General features: G+C 56.4%; 1 protein-coding gene across 1 annotated transcript; it reads right to left on the reverse strand.

The window, feature by feature from the left end:
- Positions 1-1,382: 1,382 nt before the first annotated feature.
- On the reverse strand, positions 1,383-10,631 carry LOC311221250 (uncharacterized protein). The gene is made up of 10 exons (XM_084305115.1): positions 10,500-10,631; positions 6,113-6,328; positions 5,483-5,725; positions 4,987-5,223; positions 4,323-4,565; positions 3,708-3,938; positions 2,588-2,690; positions 2,313-2,359; positions 2,093-2,164; positions 1,383-1,912 (listed from the first exon to the last, which is right to left on the reverse strand). The coding sequence occupies exons 1-10, from the start codon at positions 10,609-10,611 to the stop codon at positions 1,803-1,805; spliced, it is 1,614 nt and encodes a 537-aa protein (XP_084161241.1). The 5' UTR covers positions 10,612-10,631; the 3' UTR covers positions 1,383-1,802.
- Between the last annotated feature and the right edge of the window lie 8,819 nt (positions 10,632-19,450).

Raw genomic sequence — 19,450 nt, forward strand, 5'->3', positions numbered from 1 at the left:
ACAAAGCTCCTTCAGAAAGACACGGCCAACAAACACTGCGTGTTGCCCTTCCCCTCAGCTCTGTCCCCAGCTGCCTCCTCCTCCTCCCCCTCAGCAGGCAATATTGTCTGTCCCCATCGAACCAAGCACCCTGCCCTCCAGTGCCAGCTGAATGCCTCAGGAAACCCTCGGAGCTGCTGAATCTTCCCTCCCACTCCTAAGCACTACTGCTTTTCTCTTCCTCCAGAAACAGACGGCGGCCCCCAGTCATGTCCTGGGGATCACTGGGATGTTGTCTGTGGAAGACAGCCAGCTCTGCTGGTTCTTCAAACGGCCCCGATCACCACAAGGCTTTGAGCCCTGCTCTTCAGCCCGTTCATCACCCAGTGCAGTGTGAACGTGCTCATCCCATCCTCCAGCAGTGTGCTGCTCAACAAGGAGAGCCTCTGGGCTGACCTTCGATGTCTGGGATGTTCCAGGCCCTGGTGTCCGGGGGGGAATAGGGAGGACAGAAAGCAGCTCCTCACCACACAGCCAGAGCTCTGAAGATCCTCAGGCGTGCTGCTGAGGGGTCTCAGAGGAGCTGGAAAACGACAGCTCTGGGCTCATTTCCCACGTCCTGCGGGAGATGACTTGAGCCAAAGGGGAAATGAGTTGGGCCTCCATCACCACGCAGGCACACAGCCCGCTCACAGGGCCCCTCCAGCTGGGCCTTATTATTCCCCTCCAGCTCAGCAGCCCAGCCACAACCTGATGCTGGGCCCTTCCAGCTGCTACCTGCATGACCCATCTCACTGCCACCCCTCCAGGCTCCTTGCGTGCACCACGACACACCGGGAAGGCTGCGAGGTGCAAGGAGCCCGGACAGACCAGGCCTGGGGACAGCCATGCAGAAGGGCATCTCTGTGCAGAGCCAGCAGCACAGGCTGGTGCGGACGAGTGCAGGGAGCAGCAACAGGGCTGGGTGATCAGTCACGGGGGCTGTGGAGGAGCACAGCACATCCCTGGCCTTCCACTTGGCCCAGGTAGCTCAGCACCCACAGGGTGTGTGAGCCCGTAAGGGCACGGAGGGGACCAGGTCGCAGCAGTAACAGAGTGGCAGCCTTCTCCAAACCACAGGCCTTTATTGGTTGTCCCAACAGAGCAGGCAGAGTGGCGTAAAGCATGTGGGCACCCAGGAGGTGGAAGGAGCACAAACCGCCCCTCAGTTTCCCCATCTCACAAACCCGCTCACTCCCCGTTCTCAGCCATCACTGGCTTGAGCCCACCCTTTCCCTCTCGGCCCGATATCCACGGGGAGCAGCTCCAGCAGAGCACGCAGGCCACACCAACAATGTGCTTGGTCCCAGAGGCCGGACACACTCCCTAGGATGAGGGGCAGATGCATCCAGAGCACTGGAGGACACCCAAAACACGCCTTCGCTGGCACAGGCCGCGGGCAGCTCCTGCCCTGTAGCAGAGGGTGCTGGTGACAGACGAGAGAGGAAACGGGAGGGGAAACAATAACCCAGCACAGGCTGTAAGAGGTCCTGCTTACAGCTGGGGAGCACCAAAAGTCGAGAAAGGGCCATGAGGAGGCCTCCAAAATGCCGGGCCCCATGGGGTAGGAGAAGGCCCAGGAGCACCCAGTGCCTCTTCCCACGGTCAGACTGGGAAGCCTCTCGCACCGCTGCCTGTCCAGGCAAGGCCAGGAGGGCTGGAGAGGGCAGTGTCTTCGTGCCCTGGAAAGAAACGGCTGCAGTCCTCTTGCTTTGGTTGCCCGGACGAGACCCCCAGTGCTGGTCACGGTCACACGAGAGACGGGGTCCTGGCAGCCACCAGCACTAAGCTGGGATCGTCCTCCCCACGGTCTCTGCTCTCTGACACCCGCAGTGGTCTCCCAGCGTCCTGCGCAGGGACGGGGACGGTCGCTCTCCAGCCCGGCCACCTCTACCTGCGGACACCAACAGCACCCAGGGCAGAGGCTGATGCCAGCCCTCGGCAGAGCTCACGCTGCCACAACCACGAGGGTCTGAGACAGGCCGGAGCGCTGGGCACTGCCTGGCACCACCACAGCCCTTTCCTTGGGTTGCTCTTGACCCTCTGCCCCACATGTGTTGGGACCACCTCCTACCTGCGTCTTCTTCGGCCAGAAACCTCTCCTTGATCACACAGTAGTGGTCCAAGTTTTCATAGGGCTGGAGCTCTGCAGGGGACAGAAACAGCCTGAGGGACCCAGGGCTGCAGGAGGAGGAGCAGCGCAGACCCGGGCAGGCAGCAGCACAGGGGGCTGCAGGGCTCTCCTGGCAATGACCTGGTCTCCTCCCAGCCTGGCCCTGCTGCCGTGGCCCTACCTGTGTAATGGTCCTCCTCGGCTTTCCTGGGCAAGGCTTTCCTCCTCCTGGGAAGGCAAAGGGGTGTCCTGAGGCTGGGGAGAGGCTGATGCGGCTGCTGACTTGCAGACCCAGCCAGGAGCCCACCAGCCAAGCCACAGTAGGACCAGCTACAGCCCCCATGGCACCCAGAAAAGGGTGAGAGCAGTGCAGAAAGCCCCCTCTGTCACCAGCCACCCCGCTAGCCTAACATGGCCTGAGGCAGAGCAGCGACTCTGAGTTCCCTGCCTACTCACCTGCACATCACAAACCCCAGGATCCCAGCAGACAACATGACCATCGCTGACAGCGCAGCCACCACAGTGACCACAGTCCATGGCCAGGGGCCTGGAGGCTGCCCTGAAAAGAAGCACACAGCCAGCAGTGGGTGCCACAGCCTGGGCCACGAATCTGCAATGGCCCCAGCAATGGCAACGAATCTGTGCAAGGGTATAGAGGTGTCTGTGGGCTCATGTACTGTGTGGAATGGAGGATCACCCACACTTATGAGAAAAGAAAGGTGTCCTGTGCCCCACAAGGAGCTCCTGCACTCGTCAGCCCCTGACCACAGCAAGGTGCCAGGCAGGGAAAAGGGAGGACGTGGCAGAGAGCCTCGGGCACAGGGCGCGGGGTGAGCCAGCCCCTCCGCAGAGGAGCCCACTTACCACTGCTAACAACTAGTGACTGTTATGGCTTCTGAATGGGACACTATGCAAGCCCCTGATATCTGGCCAGGTGGCCAGGAGATTAAGGAGAAGAAAAAAGAAGCTGAAGGATGGCTAGGAGATAAAACTTGCAGGGGACGCTGTGTAAGCTTTTGACATGCTGCTAAGGAGTACAAAGGGGAAGGACAAGAAAGAAAAAAACTGAGAGGAAGACTACGAGCCTTCAGCATGAAAGACCCCCAGAGACCCCCAGGGGGACCACCGGAGACTGATGCGCATGCTCCAGTAGGAAGGACTGGATACCGCAAGCTAATTATAACAAGCCAGGTTTTTTTAGAAGTAGTAATGAATATGTATTAGTCTAGGAGCATAAAAATCAGCTACTTGATGTAACTGGTGTGCGTCCTGGTGGAGCGGAGACTCCCGGGGCACCCAGCGCTGTTTGCTTGCCTCCATTCCTTTAATAAATTGTGAACTTTGATTATAATCCTATTTTGAAGACTGAGCCATTTATAACCCCTTGCTCCGTCCCCTTGCTGCCTGGCAGCGGGCTCAGCTCCTTGGGAGGGAAATGCTCCCACGGGCGCTGGCCCTCTCGCCACAGAGCACACCCACAGCCGGCTGGCAACCTCCATGCGTGCCTCTGACACAGGGCCAGCAGGACTCTGCCATCGGGCCCACCCTTCCCTCTTAAATGCACCTCCTCACTCACCTACGCACAGCCAGTGATCTACAGGCTGCCAGTAGTCAGTGCTTTTATTCACAACCCAGGACCTCTGAGGAGTTGGAGAGCTTTGGCCTGGGATATCTACACAGGCGATCTTCATGGGAGGAGGCCAGTGCCCTTCAGGGCAGCTCACCACCACCACTTCACTGAGGACGTAGGATGCCATGTCTGGGACAAAGATTAATCTGGGGTCCCAGCGGGGCTTCTGGCATTTGCCTGCAACAAAAAGAGGGGAAGGTGCTAGCAGGGCAGGGGCTGGCCATTCAGGGCAAGGCAGGGGATGTGGCAGGAGATCCCTGCCCTGGCACGCTACGGTGAGGGATGGAGCTGCGGGACATGACGTGGAGCAGCTTCTGCAGCACAGCCCCAGGAAGGGGATGAGGGCAGGAAGGGTCAGCTCCAGATGCTGCCCCCGGCCGGCTGCCGCAGCCCCTCCTGCCGGGACCCTCGGGCACAGAGGCTGCCACCAACCCCCTCCCTGTCCAGGCACCCCTGGGAATTCAGGGCAGGCGCAGGGGCTGCCTCCCACTGCCTTTGGCATCTCCTCCTGTTTTCCCCAGCACTCAGGGGCCCCAGGAGAGCTCCTGGCACCTCTCTTACCCACACACTGCACCACGGAGCGAATGCGGGTCCAGGCACCTCCTGTGCCCTTTCCCAACCAAAGTTCTCTGTACACACGTTTCCTAGCGCTGGTGGACTGCACTTCTCTTAAACATTTGATGTGGGTGAAAGATGGCTCAAAACCCTTGGGACAGCTCAGCATCACTTCTTCGTTCCTGTTGTATTCCTCCTGCTCTGGTGCCAGACGGAGCCTTGGGTCCCACAAGGGCTTCTGGCATGTACCTGGGCAAGGCAAAAGAAGGTTTAGTTGGGGTGTGGGTGATGAGGTGGGGCAGGATACCGCCAGCTATCGGCAACCACCAGCAGTCCCTCCAGCCACCAAAGGGAGATGGAAGGAGAGCCGTCCATGTGCCATAACGTGCCCCCCAGCAAGCCTTGCTGGGAGGGAGGGGGCTCCCCTTGTCACTTGCCCACAAAATCCCTTCTCCACCCCATTTCCATGCTCGCTCTTTGCCCCCCACCACATCCCACGGCCGGCAGCTCCCCAGGACAATCCCACCTGCAGCAGGAGACCCCTTGCAGCCGCTCTCTGGAGCTGACCCCAAGCCCAGCTCAGGCTGCCCTTCACCTCGCCTACCCTGGCACCAGAGGAGCCGCAGGGCCATGGGGCTCCAGGCGAGGCACCTCCTGTCACCCCACTTACTGATGCACGTTATGGGGCTCTGAATGGGGACCCATTGCCCCGACTTGTTTTTCTGTGTCCAGGTGCCCTTGTGCTCCCCTGTAGCCACAGCCCGAGGTCTCCATGCGCATTTAGCCTGCTGGAAGGGGAGCAGGGAACCCTCCGGGCAGCTCAGCCTCACTTCTTCGCCCTCCTCATAGACGTCCCGCTCTGGTGCCAGACGAATGTCAGCGTCCCACTGGGGCCTCGAGCATTTTACTGTCAAAGGCAAATTTGTGTGAGAGCGGGGCCAGGAGGCTCGGGGAGGCCAGAACCAAGGCCGTAAGGAAACCTGAGGGGTGCTGAGCCCAGGACAGCAGCGTCACAGGGACCAGTGGGGAAGGAGGGTGCTCTGAGGGGGGAGCTCCTCAGCAGCCGGTAGGGCACCGCAGCGCCAAGCAGGGGCTGGGGTGGCAGAGCCGTGGCTGGCTCGGGAGTGTGAGGGCAGAGAGGGGACGGGGAGAGCTGCCCCGCGTACCCACGCACGCTACGGGCTCCTCAATGCGGGTCCAGGCGCCTGTGCCTCTCCTCCCCCACCAGCTGTCCCCATAGACAGGTTTTCCTGAAGTCTCTCCTTGAAATTCCCTCACACATTTGGCGCTGATGAAGGAGGGCTTGACAACTCCAGGGCAAGACAGCCTCAGTTCCTCATTCGGTGTGTAGTTGTCTTTCCTTGGGACGAGCACGACCCTTCTGTCCCATTGGGGTTTCTGGCACTTTCCTGCAGGGGAGAAAGCGTGACAGTCCTCCTTGGGGACGGGGTGCTCGGGCAGGAGGGGGCCGAGACTGGAACACGACTGCCTGCGGGGTCGGCCATCGGCACAGCCCCTGGGTGTGGGACAGGAGCCCCGCGGGGCTGTGAGGTGCTCAGAGCAGCAGGGCTGAGGGCAGGATCTGGCCACAGCTCAGGCAGACGGGCCGCAGAGGCAGGGCAGAGGCAAGGCCGGGCCCCGCTGGGGGCTCCTGTCCCGGCCCAGCTCGGGGGCTGCTCCCGGCCGCGGCCATCCCAGAGCCGAGCCCGAGGCATCCCACGGGCACGGTGAGACGCCAGGGGCCCTGCTGATGGAGAGGAGCCCGCGGCAGGGGAGAGCTGCTGCCCCCGAGTTACCTGTGCAGGCCTGGTACATCTCAGTGTGATGCCACCTTCCCTGCTTGTCCTTCACCTCCCAGGTATGTCCCCAGAAGATCCATACAACACATCTGATCACAGCGAGAGGAGGATCATCCTCAGTGAGGCAGCTCAGTGTCAGCTCCTCCCCATTATCGTAAAATGTCTTCTCTGGGACAAAGCGGAGGCTTGAGTCCCACTCAGGCTTCGGGCATGCTGCACAGAGAAGAAGGAGAGCGTGTCAGTGGGATGGGAAGAGCCAAAGGTGGGCAGCGCATTCTGCTGCTGCGGCCGCTGATGGACCTCTCCAGGGGTTTGTGCCTCGTTGCAGGGCACATCCCGGCAGAGGCAGGGGTAACGCTGCACAGCACGTGGGGCTGGCCCCTTCCTCCAGGCTGGAGCTCCGGGAGGGCTCCGAGAGAGCAGGGAAAGGAGCACTGGGCTTCCAGCCCTGTAGGGATTCACAGCATGCCCGAGCAGGGAGGCACTCAGAGCACAGCAGGGCCGCCCACAGGCCCCAGACACAATGAAGGGTCCAGGTGAAGCTTCAGCGAGGCCAACACGGTGCAGGAGGGCAGCTGGCAGGCTTTGAGCAGCAGGAGGTGAGGTTCGTGTTTCGGGAAGCTGTGCTGTGGAGCGGGAAGTGGCAGCACGGGGCAGCATGCAGCTCACAGCCGGGGTGTGCGGCCCCACGGGGCTCCTCCACGGCCTCCCTTGGGCTTTCGCTGCCCCAGGATTATCCCTGAGCCCCCTCTGGCAGTTCAATTCCACTAACTGTGGAGGAATGGTTAAGTGAAATAGGACACGTGGATGTTGGGCAGTTAAGAGGCAATGGGCTAGTGAAGTACCGTACTCAACTCACATGAGTCTGGCACGTACACAGCTGGCTGAGAGCCAATCAGGCTCAAGGACACGATGCCCTTGAGCGATGGGGACAGTCCCTAAGGCGGGACGGTGGCTAAAAGAAGGAGGAACTACCTGAAAAGAGCGGGAAATGTTAGCCAATCCTGAGCTTAGTTTTTGCAATATGTATGAGTTGATTATGTTCAAACTAGATAAAAGGCGACTGAGCTATCCATTAAAGTTGAAGTTCATTGTTCACTCATATTGAGCGTCTGTGTCTTCCTTCCGTCGACAACAAATTGGCGCCCGAACAGGGACCAGTCTGAACGGGATTTGGACACTGCTGGCAGTGATCCTGGGCCACGTGTTCGACGGAATAAGGGAGGAACTGGTCCTGCAACGCAGCCCAGGAGGTGGAAGGGACAAGAATCCCCGCACCCGCGTCGGGAAGGTGAAAGGGACGTGGAGTCCCCACACCCGGTAGAGGATCCCGCCGGTCACGCGTCGCCAAGGTCTGAAAGGTGAAAGGGACAGGAGTCCCCGCACCCGCAGCTCAGAAGGTGGAAGGGAGTCCCCGCACTCGGGATGAGCCTATAAAGGGTCCCGCCGGAAAAGCGCCGCCGAGGTCTTTGGAAAGGCTGTAACTGTATATATAAAGGTATGAAAAACAAGCGGCGTATAATTTGCTCAGATGCTTTTTAGAAAAGCGGAGTATTTTAGATATAGATTGTAGAAAAAGATTTTCCAGGGTTATTAGCATATGCAGTAGCGCAGGGTTGTTTTACAAATCCTGATACAGTTTTTTGAACAAACAGAGTGGCGTAAATTTGGAGATAAATTGTTTGGTGATGTTATTAATGATATTAAGTCTGCTAAAAAATTTATTGAAGCCTTGGAGAACAGTCACTAGCGCTTTAGCTACACATCAGGCTGAGCAGAGAGTCGCTGTTGCCGCTACAGAGCGACTGGGATTGCCGGGAAGTGCTGGAGCTGGGCATTGCCCACTGCCGCCTTCAGAGAGAATGATAACGCTGCCTTGGGGCTACGGGGCAATGGGAGCCTCCCCACCCCCCTCAGTCACCGCCACGAGCAGCGCTGCACTTGGAGTTCACCGTGTGGCGAGTCGGCACAGAGCAGAGGGACGGACATCAGGACCCTGCAGCCTGTCTGACGTAACCATGGAAGCAGCGGCGGCTGTGCTGCTTCTCTCTGGCATGTTTTTGATCTGTGGAGACCGTGCATGGCAAGGAGTACCAGCCAATGCTTTTGGAGGACCGTGTTACCTAGGGCGACTCACACTTTTCACTCCAGATTTACACTCGTGGCAGAACTCGACAAGGAGCAGAAGAATTAAACGAGAACTAAAAACTTTGGGTTCTGACTGTAATGATGATGTAGAGTTGTGGGATCCAGCAGAAAGATTCTTTGCTTCTTTGGTGCCTGGTGTGGGAACTGCACACGCTTTGACTAACATTAATAAGCTTGCTTGTTGGGCTGTTAAACAATCAAATGTAACAACACAAGTTCTTTCTGAAATGTCACAATATATGGAGAGTCTAAGACATGCTGTATTGCAAAATAGGGCCACTATTGATTTCTTACTGCTGGCTCGGGGACATGGGTGTGAAGATGTAGAAGGAATGTGTTGCTTTTATCTTTCCGACCATGGTTAGTCAATTCACGACCAGTTGAAATGGTTAAGGGATCATACGCAAAAAATTGTAGTACAAGATAGTTGGTTTGAAGGTTGGCTTAAACCTGTTTTTGGGAACATGGGTGGATGGGTTTTGTTAGTTAAAGAGGGACTTCGCTTTCTACTTATAATTATATTGATTATAGTTGCTGCACGTATAATCTTTAACTGCCTAACTAAGAAACTAGAGCAACTCACAGAGAAGGTATTTGTAGCGCAAAATAAAAACGGGGGAATTGTGGAGGAATGGTTAAGTGAAATAGGACACGTGGATGTTGGGCAGTTAAGAGGCAATGGGCTAGTGAAGTACCGTACTCAACTCACATGAGTCTGGCACGTACACAGCTGGCTGAGAGCCAATCAGGCTCAAGGACACGATGCCCTTGAGCGATGGGGACAGTCCCTAAGGCGGGACGGTGGCTAAAAGAAGGAGGAACTACCTGAAAAGAGCGGGAAATGTTAGCCAATCCTGAGCTTAGTTTTTGCAATATGTATGAGTTGATTATGTTCAAACTAGATAAAAGGCGACTGAGCTATCCATTAAAGTTGAAGTTCATTGTTCACTCATATTGAGCGTCTGTGTCTTCCTTCCGTCGACAACAACTAACACAAACTGTTTGTTTGAACAGAGCCTCGTTTTACCTAGCGCTGGGCATTGCTGCTATGGCTTCTGGCCGTCTGCTAGTGAATCACGGCCAAACAGAGCCAGCCCTGCAGGAAAGCATCCGCTGCAAGCTTCTCCGCCTCCCTGCTGGACAAAACAGGACTGTAAGGGCACGAGGCTTTGGTAGGGGCGTTGCGGAAAGCTCTGAGAGAGCCGTGCAGAAAGACGGCCGGGGGACAATAGGACAAAGGGACAATGCCGCCTGCTCAGCGCAGGGAGCAGCGCTGCGCCACACGCCCCGACCACATCCTCTGCCGGCAGCGTTGGCACCGCGCACGCAGCGCTGCCTCCTCCCCAGTGCTGGGACGCAGATTTGTCATCTGGCTTCCTCAGCGCGCCCCCAGAACCCTGCCCGCCACCCCCACTCCTTCGCTCCCAGCATCGCCTTGCCTGCAGCTCTTCAGGTAGCGGTGCTCAGAGCTGGGGCACGCGTGAGGCTGGCCCGGAGGATTTGGTACACGGGAGTTCTGCTGAATGGGGACAGCCTCCTAAGAGGAACATACTTGGAAATGCCTGTGATTCCTGCAGTCACCAGCCTACACTTGTGGCATGTAGATAAGGAGCACTTCCCCATTCAAGCCTATGTCAGCTCCTTCAGATCCTATACAATTTATGCAGTGAACTTCCCTAACATGACGTTGGAGAATGATCGCATCTCATGAGTTTCACATCATCTTCTGAACAGACAGGAACGGATATAAATATATATATGTATATATTCAGTTAGAGAAGGCAAGGGTTGGCCCACTGCACCACATATCCTGCCCTCAGGGTCTCCAAGAGGCAGCAGGTGTCCCAGCTGGGAAAGCCCCTCAGGTGTCCCCCCAGACTCCAGCCCACAGATCCAATAAGCACCAGCACCACACCAGCTCCCCAGCAGAGTGAACATTGCTCTTATCGTCCCAGGAAGGCCACATGCTCAGGCTTTGTCTACATGCCATGCGGTGAGAACCAGACACCTCTTTCTCTAAGGGACACTGCCCCCTCCATGCAGCGTGACAGCCCAGAGCTCACAGAGGCTTTCCCAGCACACTGAGCCTTGCTGCCCTCCAGCCCCAAACCCCGCTGCACCTCCAGCCCCTGCGGTACAGCTGCCGTGTGCTGCCGGTGGTAAAAGGCACATCAGACTGGCAAATGAAAGAGGAAAAATTTCTTCTCTTTCAGAGAGAGGAGCGGGCATTTCTTACCTGTTTTCCAGAATAATCCTTGGGTCTCGGGACCAGTATCTTCCTGTGTCTGTATTCCCAGCAGAAGGATGAGGACCAGGAAGAAGGTCAAAGCCAGCAACTGCAGGGCCATGCTAGCATCCAGAGCCTGGGCACAACTCAGACCTCAGCCCCACTTGCTGCCTCCAGGCACTGAAATTGTATCTGATGGTTGCAAGAGGAGCAAGAAGAAGAAGGAAACATCTCGACGGGAAATCACTTTGAACACAGGAGCCTTCCTCTTTGAGGAGGGATCCTCCCATCGGTGTCAGCACTGCTGCCTTTTGCTGCTTTCCTTCCCCAGGGACACCCTGGCACTGGCACTCCCCAGAGCCCCAGCCATCAGGATCCCAGAGCTTCACCCCAAAGAGCTCCTTGCTACCAGAGCGTGTTCACCAACCACCACTCACGTTCCTGAGGCTTCTGCCACACGCTTCCCAAAGCCTCTTCATGCACACGTGGCTTCTGGAGATGTCACAGGTCACAGCACTTCCCCTCAGTAATCACAGCTGTTTGATGTCTTCCAATACGGTATTAGGAGAGCTGGCGAGAGTCAAGGGTACAAAGGAGAGTGGAACTGCAAGGAGTCCTGCAGAGTGTAAAAGAGAGAGCAGAACCAGAGTGTTCCACAACTGATAACACAAATAACTCATTTGTGTCATCAGAGAGACATACTGAGAAAAAGAAAGAAAAAGACATCATTATCCCAAAGCCATAAAGCCTGGATGCAACTACACCATGATTGCCATGTGCTGTTCTAGGGCCCGCAGGTCCAGGAGGGCAGGCACAGAGGGCAAGAGTCATGGCAATGACAGAGGGAAGGAACTGGCCTCCAGATTCACTGTTCAGAATCAGGTACTCGTCTCCAAGTTGGGAGGGGGGTCTGTGATGGGAGGTTACAATATCCTGAAGGCTAGGGTAAAGATGGATGTGGAAGCGCTGTTCCCCCAAACCTGCTAGAACAGACGCAGGAGAGTCTCCCCCATACAGGGATGACAGCTCTTACCTTCCTCTGGTCACTGAGCTCATCTCTGGGGTGGGACAAGAGGATAGCTCTCACCTGAGGAAGCAACTGGTTCCAAAATGAAACAGGTCTGCTCTTCTCAGGGAGCAGAGTCTCAGACTCAGAGGGGGCAAGGAGTCACGCTTGTTGACGATGCCTGGTGTTAAAAACAGAAGCCAGCTGTGACAGAACGCTGCAGAATGAGAGCAGACTCCAATGACTGGCAAACAGAACTGCAGATAAAATGCAGCTTAGGTAAACAAGAAACAATCGTACCTTCGCAGCAAGATGTTCTCCTCAGAGCCATGAGAGCACAAGATCTCAAGTACTAGAAAGTCTGTCAGAGGCAGCTCAGGGCCCACTGCCTATTACAACACGTATGCATACCAGGACAAATGAGAATACAATACCAGGTAAATCCACGGTTCACCTCTTTTTAGTTCACCTGCTTCTTGAACACCATGTGCAATCCTGCACCCCCGTTTCCAAAATGCTATGGGAAAATAGGGATGTTCAGAGAAAGGTGACTGAAAAGACACCAGGGATGCCTTCCAGATGGGGAGCAATCAGTAAGCCTCAGCTCTTCCTGCAGGAAAAAGTAAAATGGAAGCAGGATACGGCAGCTGTATAAAATGAGGGACTCAGAGAGGAGGGAAAGGGAATGGCTGCCATTCGATTTTCTCCATAATACTGGGAGGGAGGAGCATTCAAAAGGTGGCAGTTTAGAAACAAAGAAAGGAAAGGGGATCTTTACGCAGTGTCAGGTAAAACTGGATAACTCCCTGCCAGTGTACAGAGTGCATCCTAAGGCTGTTGTATTTTCCAAAAGAGATTAGACAAGCTGATGGAAGAAAAGACCATCAAGAGCCATTGCATGCAAAGATAGCCCCTCTGACTCAGGGAGTGCTTGACCTGCAAATTGCTGGAAGCTGAAAAAATGTCCCTGAGACCTCTTTTTTTTTTTTTTTTTTTTTTTTTTTTTTAAACTCAGCCCTTGGCTCCCATGACCTGTCCATTCTGGAAGAGGTGCCAGAGCCACATGCCCTGGGAATGACCGGCCTCCCCATGCCTCGGGTCCTTGGCTAACTTTTGGGATGAGCTGCGTGGCTGTCAGGTTGCTTCTAGAGCCTGCAGCATGTTGCAAGAGGTACACAAGGCTCTTGTGCAAAATTGTTAGGCAAGGATGATGTGCTGATATCTGAAGGGTTTCCTGCTTGCAGTGCCTAGAGACACCCTGTTGCCTGTCAGTCCCACACCAAGCCGGGATTTTCCTATTGCTCCAAGTCTCTCTCAAATGTTGGCATTCCCCAAGACTGGCACAACACATACTGAACCCTCCCACCATAGCTTGTGCCACTTTATTCTCAGACCCACCTCTGCAACCAGAGAACAAGTCAGACCAAGAGACCACAAGAGTCACTTACTTGTGCAGATCTGAGTCAGCAGATGGTGGTACATGCTAACAGGAGAAACCCCCCAGGTGAGGGACTTCCCAGGGGATGACTGCAATAAAAATGCAGCACAGCAACCTGGCACTTGGCTGCTCATTTTGGCTGTCAGGAAGGGAAGTGCTCTATGAGTTGGAAGACATGCAAGAGATGCTTCCTACCATCTGGGACGGCAAATGCAGACAGGCACATCTTGCAGGACTGGGAGGTGCCACATCAACCCAGGAGACTTGTGGCGTTCCCACAAGGGGAAAAGATCACAACCCAGACCTTGCAGAGGTGCAAGGACAGGGAGACAGCCTCAGCCTTACAATCACAGGGCATCAACTGCATTAACTGCCAGGGCAGGACTGGAGTCTCAGCACTACTCACCACCACTCACCACGCACACCTGTGCAACGGCCTGCAAGGAGAAGCAAGCATCGGGGTGAAATGATGACATCTGGCTCAAGTGGATTCTTCACAGCAAAGGGAAAAGCTGCTGCACAACAGCAGCTGGGAGAGAAGAGCGAGAACTTGGGAGAGAAACAATCCCACCAAGGCTGCCGACCAAGGGGCAGTGCAGAAGGAGGGCAGGAGGTGCTCCTCCCGCACGTCCCTCCCTCCCACCGTGGCTGCATTCTGGGGTACAAAAAGCACATCCCACACTTTGTCACAGCCCATTCGTGACAGCCCGTGTCCCCAAGGACAGGAGGAGGACATACAGACATCTCAGCCTACCCACAGAGCTGGAGAAGACGGCGGCGATCGTCCCTGCAAAAGCCTGGGCCAGTCTTCTCTGTGAAGAATCACACAGACACAGCTTTCACACACACAAAAGGGAGGACTCGTGGCCAGGTGGATGCCGTAGTGGGGCAGGCAGCCCCCTGCACACCACACCACTTTATTGGTTGTTTGGATACAACAGAGCAGTTGAGAGGGCAGCAAGCTTGGGCAAAGCTCAGGCAGAGTCCTGGAGCTAGATGGGGATGGGGCTGCGAAGCAAAGAGGGGCTGGGAACCCAGCGGGGTGCTTTGGTCTCAAATGACACTTGCAGACACCAGGTCAGGATGGAATAGCTGAGCCAAAATACTGGAGGACACAATTTTGTGGGTGCAAGCGTTTCATCATGTGCCTTGGGCTGCTCCTGCTGTGTTACAAAGCGTGCAGGAGCTTAACGAGGGAGGAAATTTGGGGGGGGGGGGAAGAGTAGCACAGCACGAGCTGTGAGGCCCTGCTTCCAGCTGTGGAGGACCAAGAGGCAATGAAAGTGCCACCAGCACGGATCCGGGGACATTCACCCCATCTTCTCCTCTCCCTCACTGCTTTGTCTGATTCCTGAGGACTCCAGGAGGGGCAGGGGCAGGGGCAGGGACAGGGACGGTCGCTCTCCAGCCCGGCCACCTCTACCTGCGGACACCAACAGCACCCAGGGCAGAGGCTGATGCCAGCCCTCGGCAGAGCTCACGCTGCCACAACCACGAGGGTCTGAGACAGGCCGGAGCACTGGGCACTGCCTGGCACCGCCACAGCCCTTTCCTCGGGTCACTCTCGACCCTCTGCCCCACACGTGTGTGGGGGCCATCTCCTACCTGCGTCTTCTTCGGCCAGAAACCTCTCCTTGATCACACAGTAGTGGTCCGAGTTTTCATAGGGCTGGAGCTCTGCAGGGGACAGAAACAGCCTGAGGGACCCAGGGCTGCAGGAGGAGGAGCAGCGCAGACCCGGGCAGGCAGCGGCACAGGGGGCTGCAGGGCTCTCCTGGCAATGACCTGCTCTCCTCCCAGCCTGGCCCTGCTGCCGTGGCCCTACCTGTGTAATGGTCCTCCTCGGCTTTCCTGGGCAAGGCTTTCCTCCTCCTGGGAAGGCAAAGGGGTGTCCTGAGGCTGGGGAGAGGCTGATGCGGCCCAGGGCCCTGCTGGCCTGGAGACCCAGCCAGGAGCCCACCAGCCAAGCCACGGTAGGACCAGCTGCTGCCCTCTCGTGTGAGAAACTAAGTTGTGTTTTTGCAGCAGAGAACCAATTTTCTGTATTCCAAGGTGGTTGTGTGGTCATAACAAGGAGAAATGCTACGTAGGTAAGTGGACAGTAGAAGGCCTCGCTGTTCCAAAACAGGGTGGAAAATTGAGAAAAACAGGAAGAACAGTGTGGGAACAGTAAAACAAAGATCACAGGTTCTCAAAACATAAGAAAGGAGAAATTAAGCAGTTGAAAAAAAAGAAAAATCGTTCATATATGTCACAGAGGAACATTGAGTAGCTTGTGAATCTGTATACTCAGCCAGTGAGGAAAGGGGGGGGTGATCAGGCGTTGGGTAAAAGGGAATAAAAGGTTATGATCTGTTTACTAAAATGTGCTCCTGATTGAAAGGACACCCGCCATTGCAATCATGAATAAAACAGCTTCACAGAAGATCCTGTCTGAAGAAAATTATTTGAGATGTTTCTCACACACGGCACCCAGAAAAGGGTGAGAGCAGTGCAGAAAGCCCCCTCTGTCACCAGCCACCCTGTTAGCCCAGCATGGCCTGAGGCAGAGCAGCAACTCCCAAGTTCCCTGCCTACTTACCTAGACAGTGCAAACCACAGGATCCCAGCAGACAGCATGACCATCGCTGACAGCACAGCCACCACGGTGACTGCAGTCCATGGCCAGGGGCCTGGAGGCTGCCCTGAAACTAAGCACACAGCCAGCAGTGGGTGCCACAGCCTGGGGTGGGTGCCCAAACATTGCTTTGGGGTGTGTGAATGTGTGCGTGCGTGTGTCCAGGCTCTGCAGTCCTGGCTCCATGCAGGGACAGGCAGTGAGACACAGTCGTGTCCTGCCTTCAGGTCTGACAGGCAGGGAGGAACTGGAGCAACAAGAAGTGTCCCATCTCCAGGAAACACCCACAGGGACCAGATACCTGTCCAATGCAGTCTGGATAGACTGAGGGCACACAGTCCTAGGGCTGTAGTGCTCTGTCCCCACAATTCTGGGGCCAAGCTGCTATCTTATATGGCACAGGGTGCACAGACAGACAGCACCTAACAGGCGCGAGGCACAGAAACCTTTACCCGAGACATAGGCTTGAAATTCCAGGTAGGAAGCATCCCCGGCACCAGCAGCCGTCAGGCCCTGGACTGTCACCGTGTACTTGCTCCCAGGCATCTGACGAGGTGGCGTGTACTGGGTGACAGAGCTGTTCACTGTCACCTGCTGGAATTCCAGGAAGCTGCCGTCCTGCGCGCTCCTGGCCGTGACGTTCAGCTGCAGGAAGGACAGGAGCTGCTGGGGACCAGCACCCGGGTCCCACCCGGACCCAAGGGGGGACAGCAGGGTCTTGATCTTACCACAAACACCCCTCTCCCTGCTGCCTGCATCCCACTCCCCTGGTACCTGGTACCCGAGGATCTCCCCTTTGCAGGAGGGCAGCGCCTGCCACTGCAGCATCCCCGTGCTGGCATCCAGCCACAGGCGCTCCGGCTTCTCGGGCACTGGAAGCACAGCGAGAGGGGGTCACACATGGGGACACCCACCTGGGGCTGAGTTTTAGGGGAGAAAAGCAAAGGTACCTTGACATTACAGGCAAGGGACATTTACCTGTTGCCTTTGTCCTCAGGAGCCGTGTGAACAGGATGGTGCTGGGGGGCACTGAGATGGTGACGCTGTAGACAGTGAAGGGCTGCAGAGGTGGACAAGTAAATGTTCCTTTATGGCCGTGTAGCATCTCCTGTGCCGTGACCTCCTCAGCCTCACAGGGAGGGGCAGAAGGCCCTGCCAGCCTGCATGTGGCCTGCATGCGCTGGCAGGCATCGGGCAGACTGCAGGTCCAGTTCAGTTTGATGCTGGTGGTGGAAACCTCCAAGGTCCCAGGCACAACCTGGAAGGCCTCTGTGAAGGAAGCATTGAAGAGGGTCACTGCCTTGCCTTCCCTTCCCAGCCCTGTGCAGACCTCCCCCACTGCCATGTCCCCCCACACCTTTTGTCCAAGCCCATTCTGCCTTCTCCCCCACGACATTTGGGCACTGCCTGCACTTTCCTCTGGGCCTGGGGTGCTCCCAGACGCTGGCAGAGGACAAGGCCAGGTGCTTGTGGTCCCTCTAAGTCTCCACCACAGGCCTAGCAGCTGATCTGTGACTGCTCCCTTTCACTCTGACAGGGACAAACACAAACCCTGCTTCACTCGCAGCTCTTTTCTCCACAGCGAACACCCACGCCATTCCCGCACCACCCCAAGCACAGGGCCTTGGTGCCTTAGGGCTGTAGGCTGTATCTGGCACCACTTTCCCTGCCTGTGGAGAACAGAGTGGCTGCTTCACTCACTCACCCACACAGGTCATATTCCCCTCTACAGGCTTCCACTGTCCCATGCTGTCCTTCACAAACCAGCCGATCTGAGGAATCAGGAAGCGTTGCCTTGGGTTAAGTTTCATGCAGGCAACCTCAGGACTGGATGACCAGTACCCTACAGGGCACGTCAGTGTCAGCGTCTCATTGAGGTCGTAGGAACCACGGTCTGGGGCAAAGAGAATCCTGGTGTCCCACTGGGGCTTCTGGCATTTCACTGCACCGACAAGAGGGGAAAGCATTAGCAGGACAGAGGCTGGACCCACAGAGCATAACAGGGGACAGGGCAGGACATGGGGAAGGGGATGCTGGCTCTGGTCCACTCTGGTGAGGAATGGAGCTCCAGGACACGATATGGGTGAGCCCCAGACATGCACAGGAGCTGCCTCCCACTGCCTATGGCAGCTCCTCCTGCTTTCCCTGGCAAGCATGGGCCCCAGAATTGCTCCTGGTGCCTCCCTTACCCATGCACTCCACCTTGGAGCGAATGTGGATCCAGGCACCTCCCGGATCCTTTCCCAGCCACTCCTCGATGTACACAGGTTTGCCGTGAATGTTGGGCTGCACTTCCCCTGCACATCTGACATGGGTGAAGGGCGGCTGGAAACCCTCAGGGCAGCTCAGCATCACTTCTTCATTCCTGTGGTACTCCTCCTGGTCTGGTGCCAGACGGAGCCTTGTGTCCCACCAGGGCTTCTGGCATGTTCCTGGGTGAGGCAAAAGCGGGTTTAGTCGGGGTGTGGGTGATGAGGTGGGGAAGGGTATCAGCAACCAGCTATCAGCAACCACCAGCAGTCCCTCCAGCCACCAACGGGAGATGGAAGGAGAGCCATCCATGTGCCATAACGTGCCCCCCAGCAAGCCTTGCTGGGAGGGAGGGGGCTCCCCTTGTCACTTGCCCACAAAATCCCTTCTCCACCCCATTTCCATGCTCGCTCTTTGCCCCCCACCACATCCCACGGCCGGCAGCTCCCCAGGACAATCCCACCTGCAGCAGGAGACCCCCTGCAGCCGCTCTCTGGAGCTGACCCCAAGCCCAGCTCAGGCTGCCCTTCACCTCGCCGTGCCCTGGCACCAGAGGAGCCGCAGGGCCACGGGGCTCCAGGCGAGGCACCTCCTGTCACCCCACTTACTGATGCACTTTGTGGGGCCCTTAATTGCAAATTTAGGTACTTAAACTGTTTTTCCTTGTCCAGGTGCAAGGCAATCACACCCTGCACAACAAAAAGGTGGGCACTGTTATTGTTGCCCAGACATAAGATCCAAGTGTGCACTCGCAGAAGGATAGATACTATACTGCAATTTCTTTGTTCAGGGAAAGTAATAAAACCCTCTACCTCCTGGAGCAGCAACAGAATTGCATGATAACCAAGCCCTACATGCATGCCTTGCTGCCTCTGATGCCACAACTCACAGATAAAAAGAACAGATATTCATTTTCTGACCTGTCTTCCTAGCACAACCTGTGATTCCTGCAGACTCCTCATATGCTCCCTGCTGTTGCCTGAATTAGATGTCAGAGAGGGGCCAGCTCTGCTACTGCAAACCCAAGCAGGGACTGAAGCAATGCCACAGAGGCATCCTCTGGGGCCAGGACACTATCTTGTATGGCACAGGGTGGAAAAGACAGACACCAGACTAACAGGCCTATAGCACAGAAACCTTTACCCAAGACACTGGGTTGAAATTCCAGGTAGGAAGCATCCCCAGCACCAGCAGCCGTCAGGCCCTGGACTGTCACCGTGTACTTGCTCCCGGGCATCTGACGAGGTGGCGTGTACTGGGTGACAGAGCTGTTCACTGTCACCTGCTGGAATTCCAGGAAGCTGCCGTCCTGTGTGCTCCTGGCCGTGACGTTCAGCTGCAGGAAGGACAGGAGCTGCTGGGAACCAGCACCCGGCTCCCACACTGCCCCAAGGAGGACAGCAGGGTCCTGATCTCACCACAAACACCCCTCTCCATGCTGCCTGCGCCCATGGGCAGCCCCCCCTCCCCTGGTACCTGGTACCCGAGGATCTCCCCTTTGCAGGAGGGCAGCGCCTGCCACCGCAGCGTCCCCGTGCTGGCATCCAGCCACAGGCGCTCCGGCTTCTCAGGCACTGGAAACACAGCAAGACAGGGTTACACATAGGGATACCCACCTGGGGCTGAGTTTTTGGGGAGAAAAGCAAAGG

Source organism: Netta rufina (assembly GCF_964035555.1).
Source record: "Netta rufina genome assembly, chromosome: Z".
NCBI lineage: Eukaryota > Metazoa > Chordata > Aves > Anseriformes > Anatidae > Netta > Netta rufina.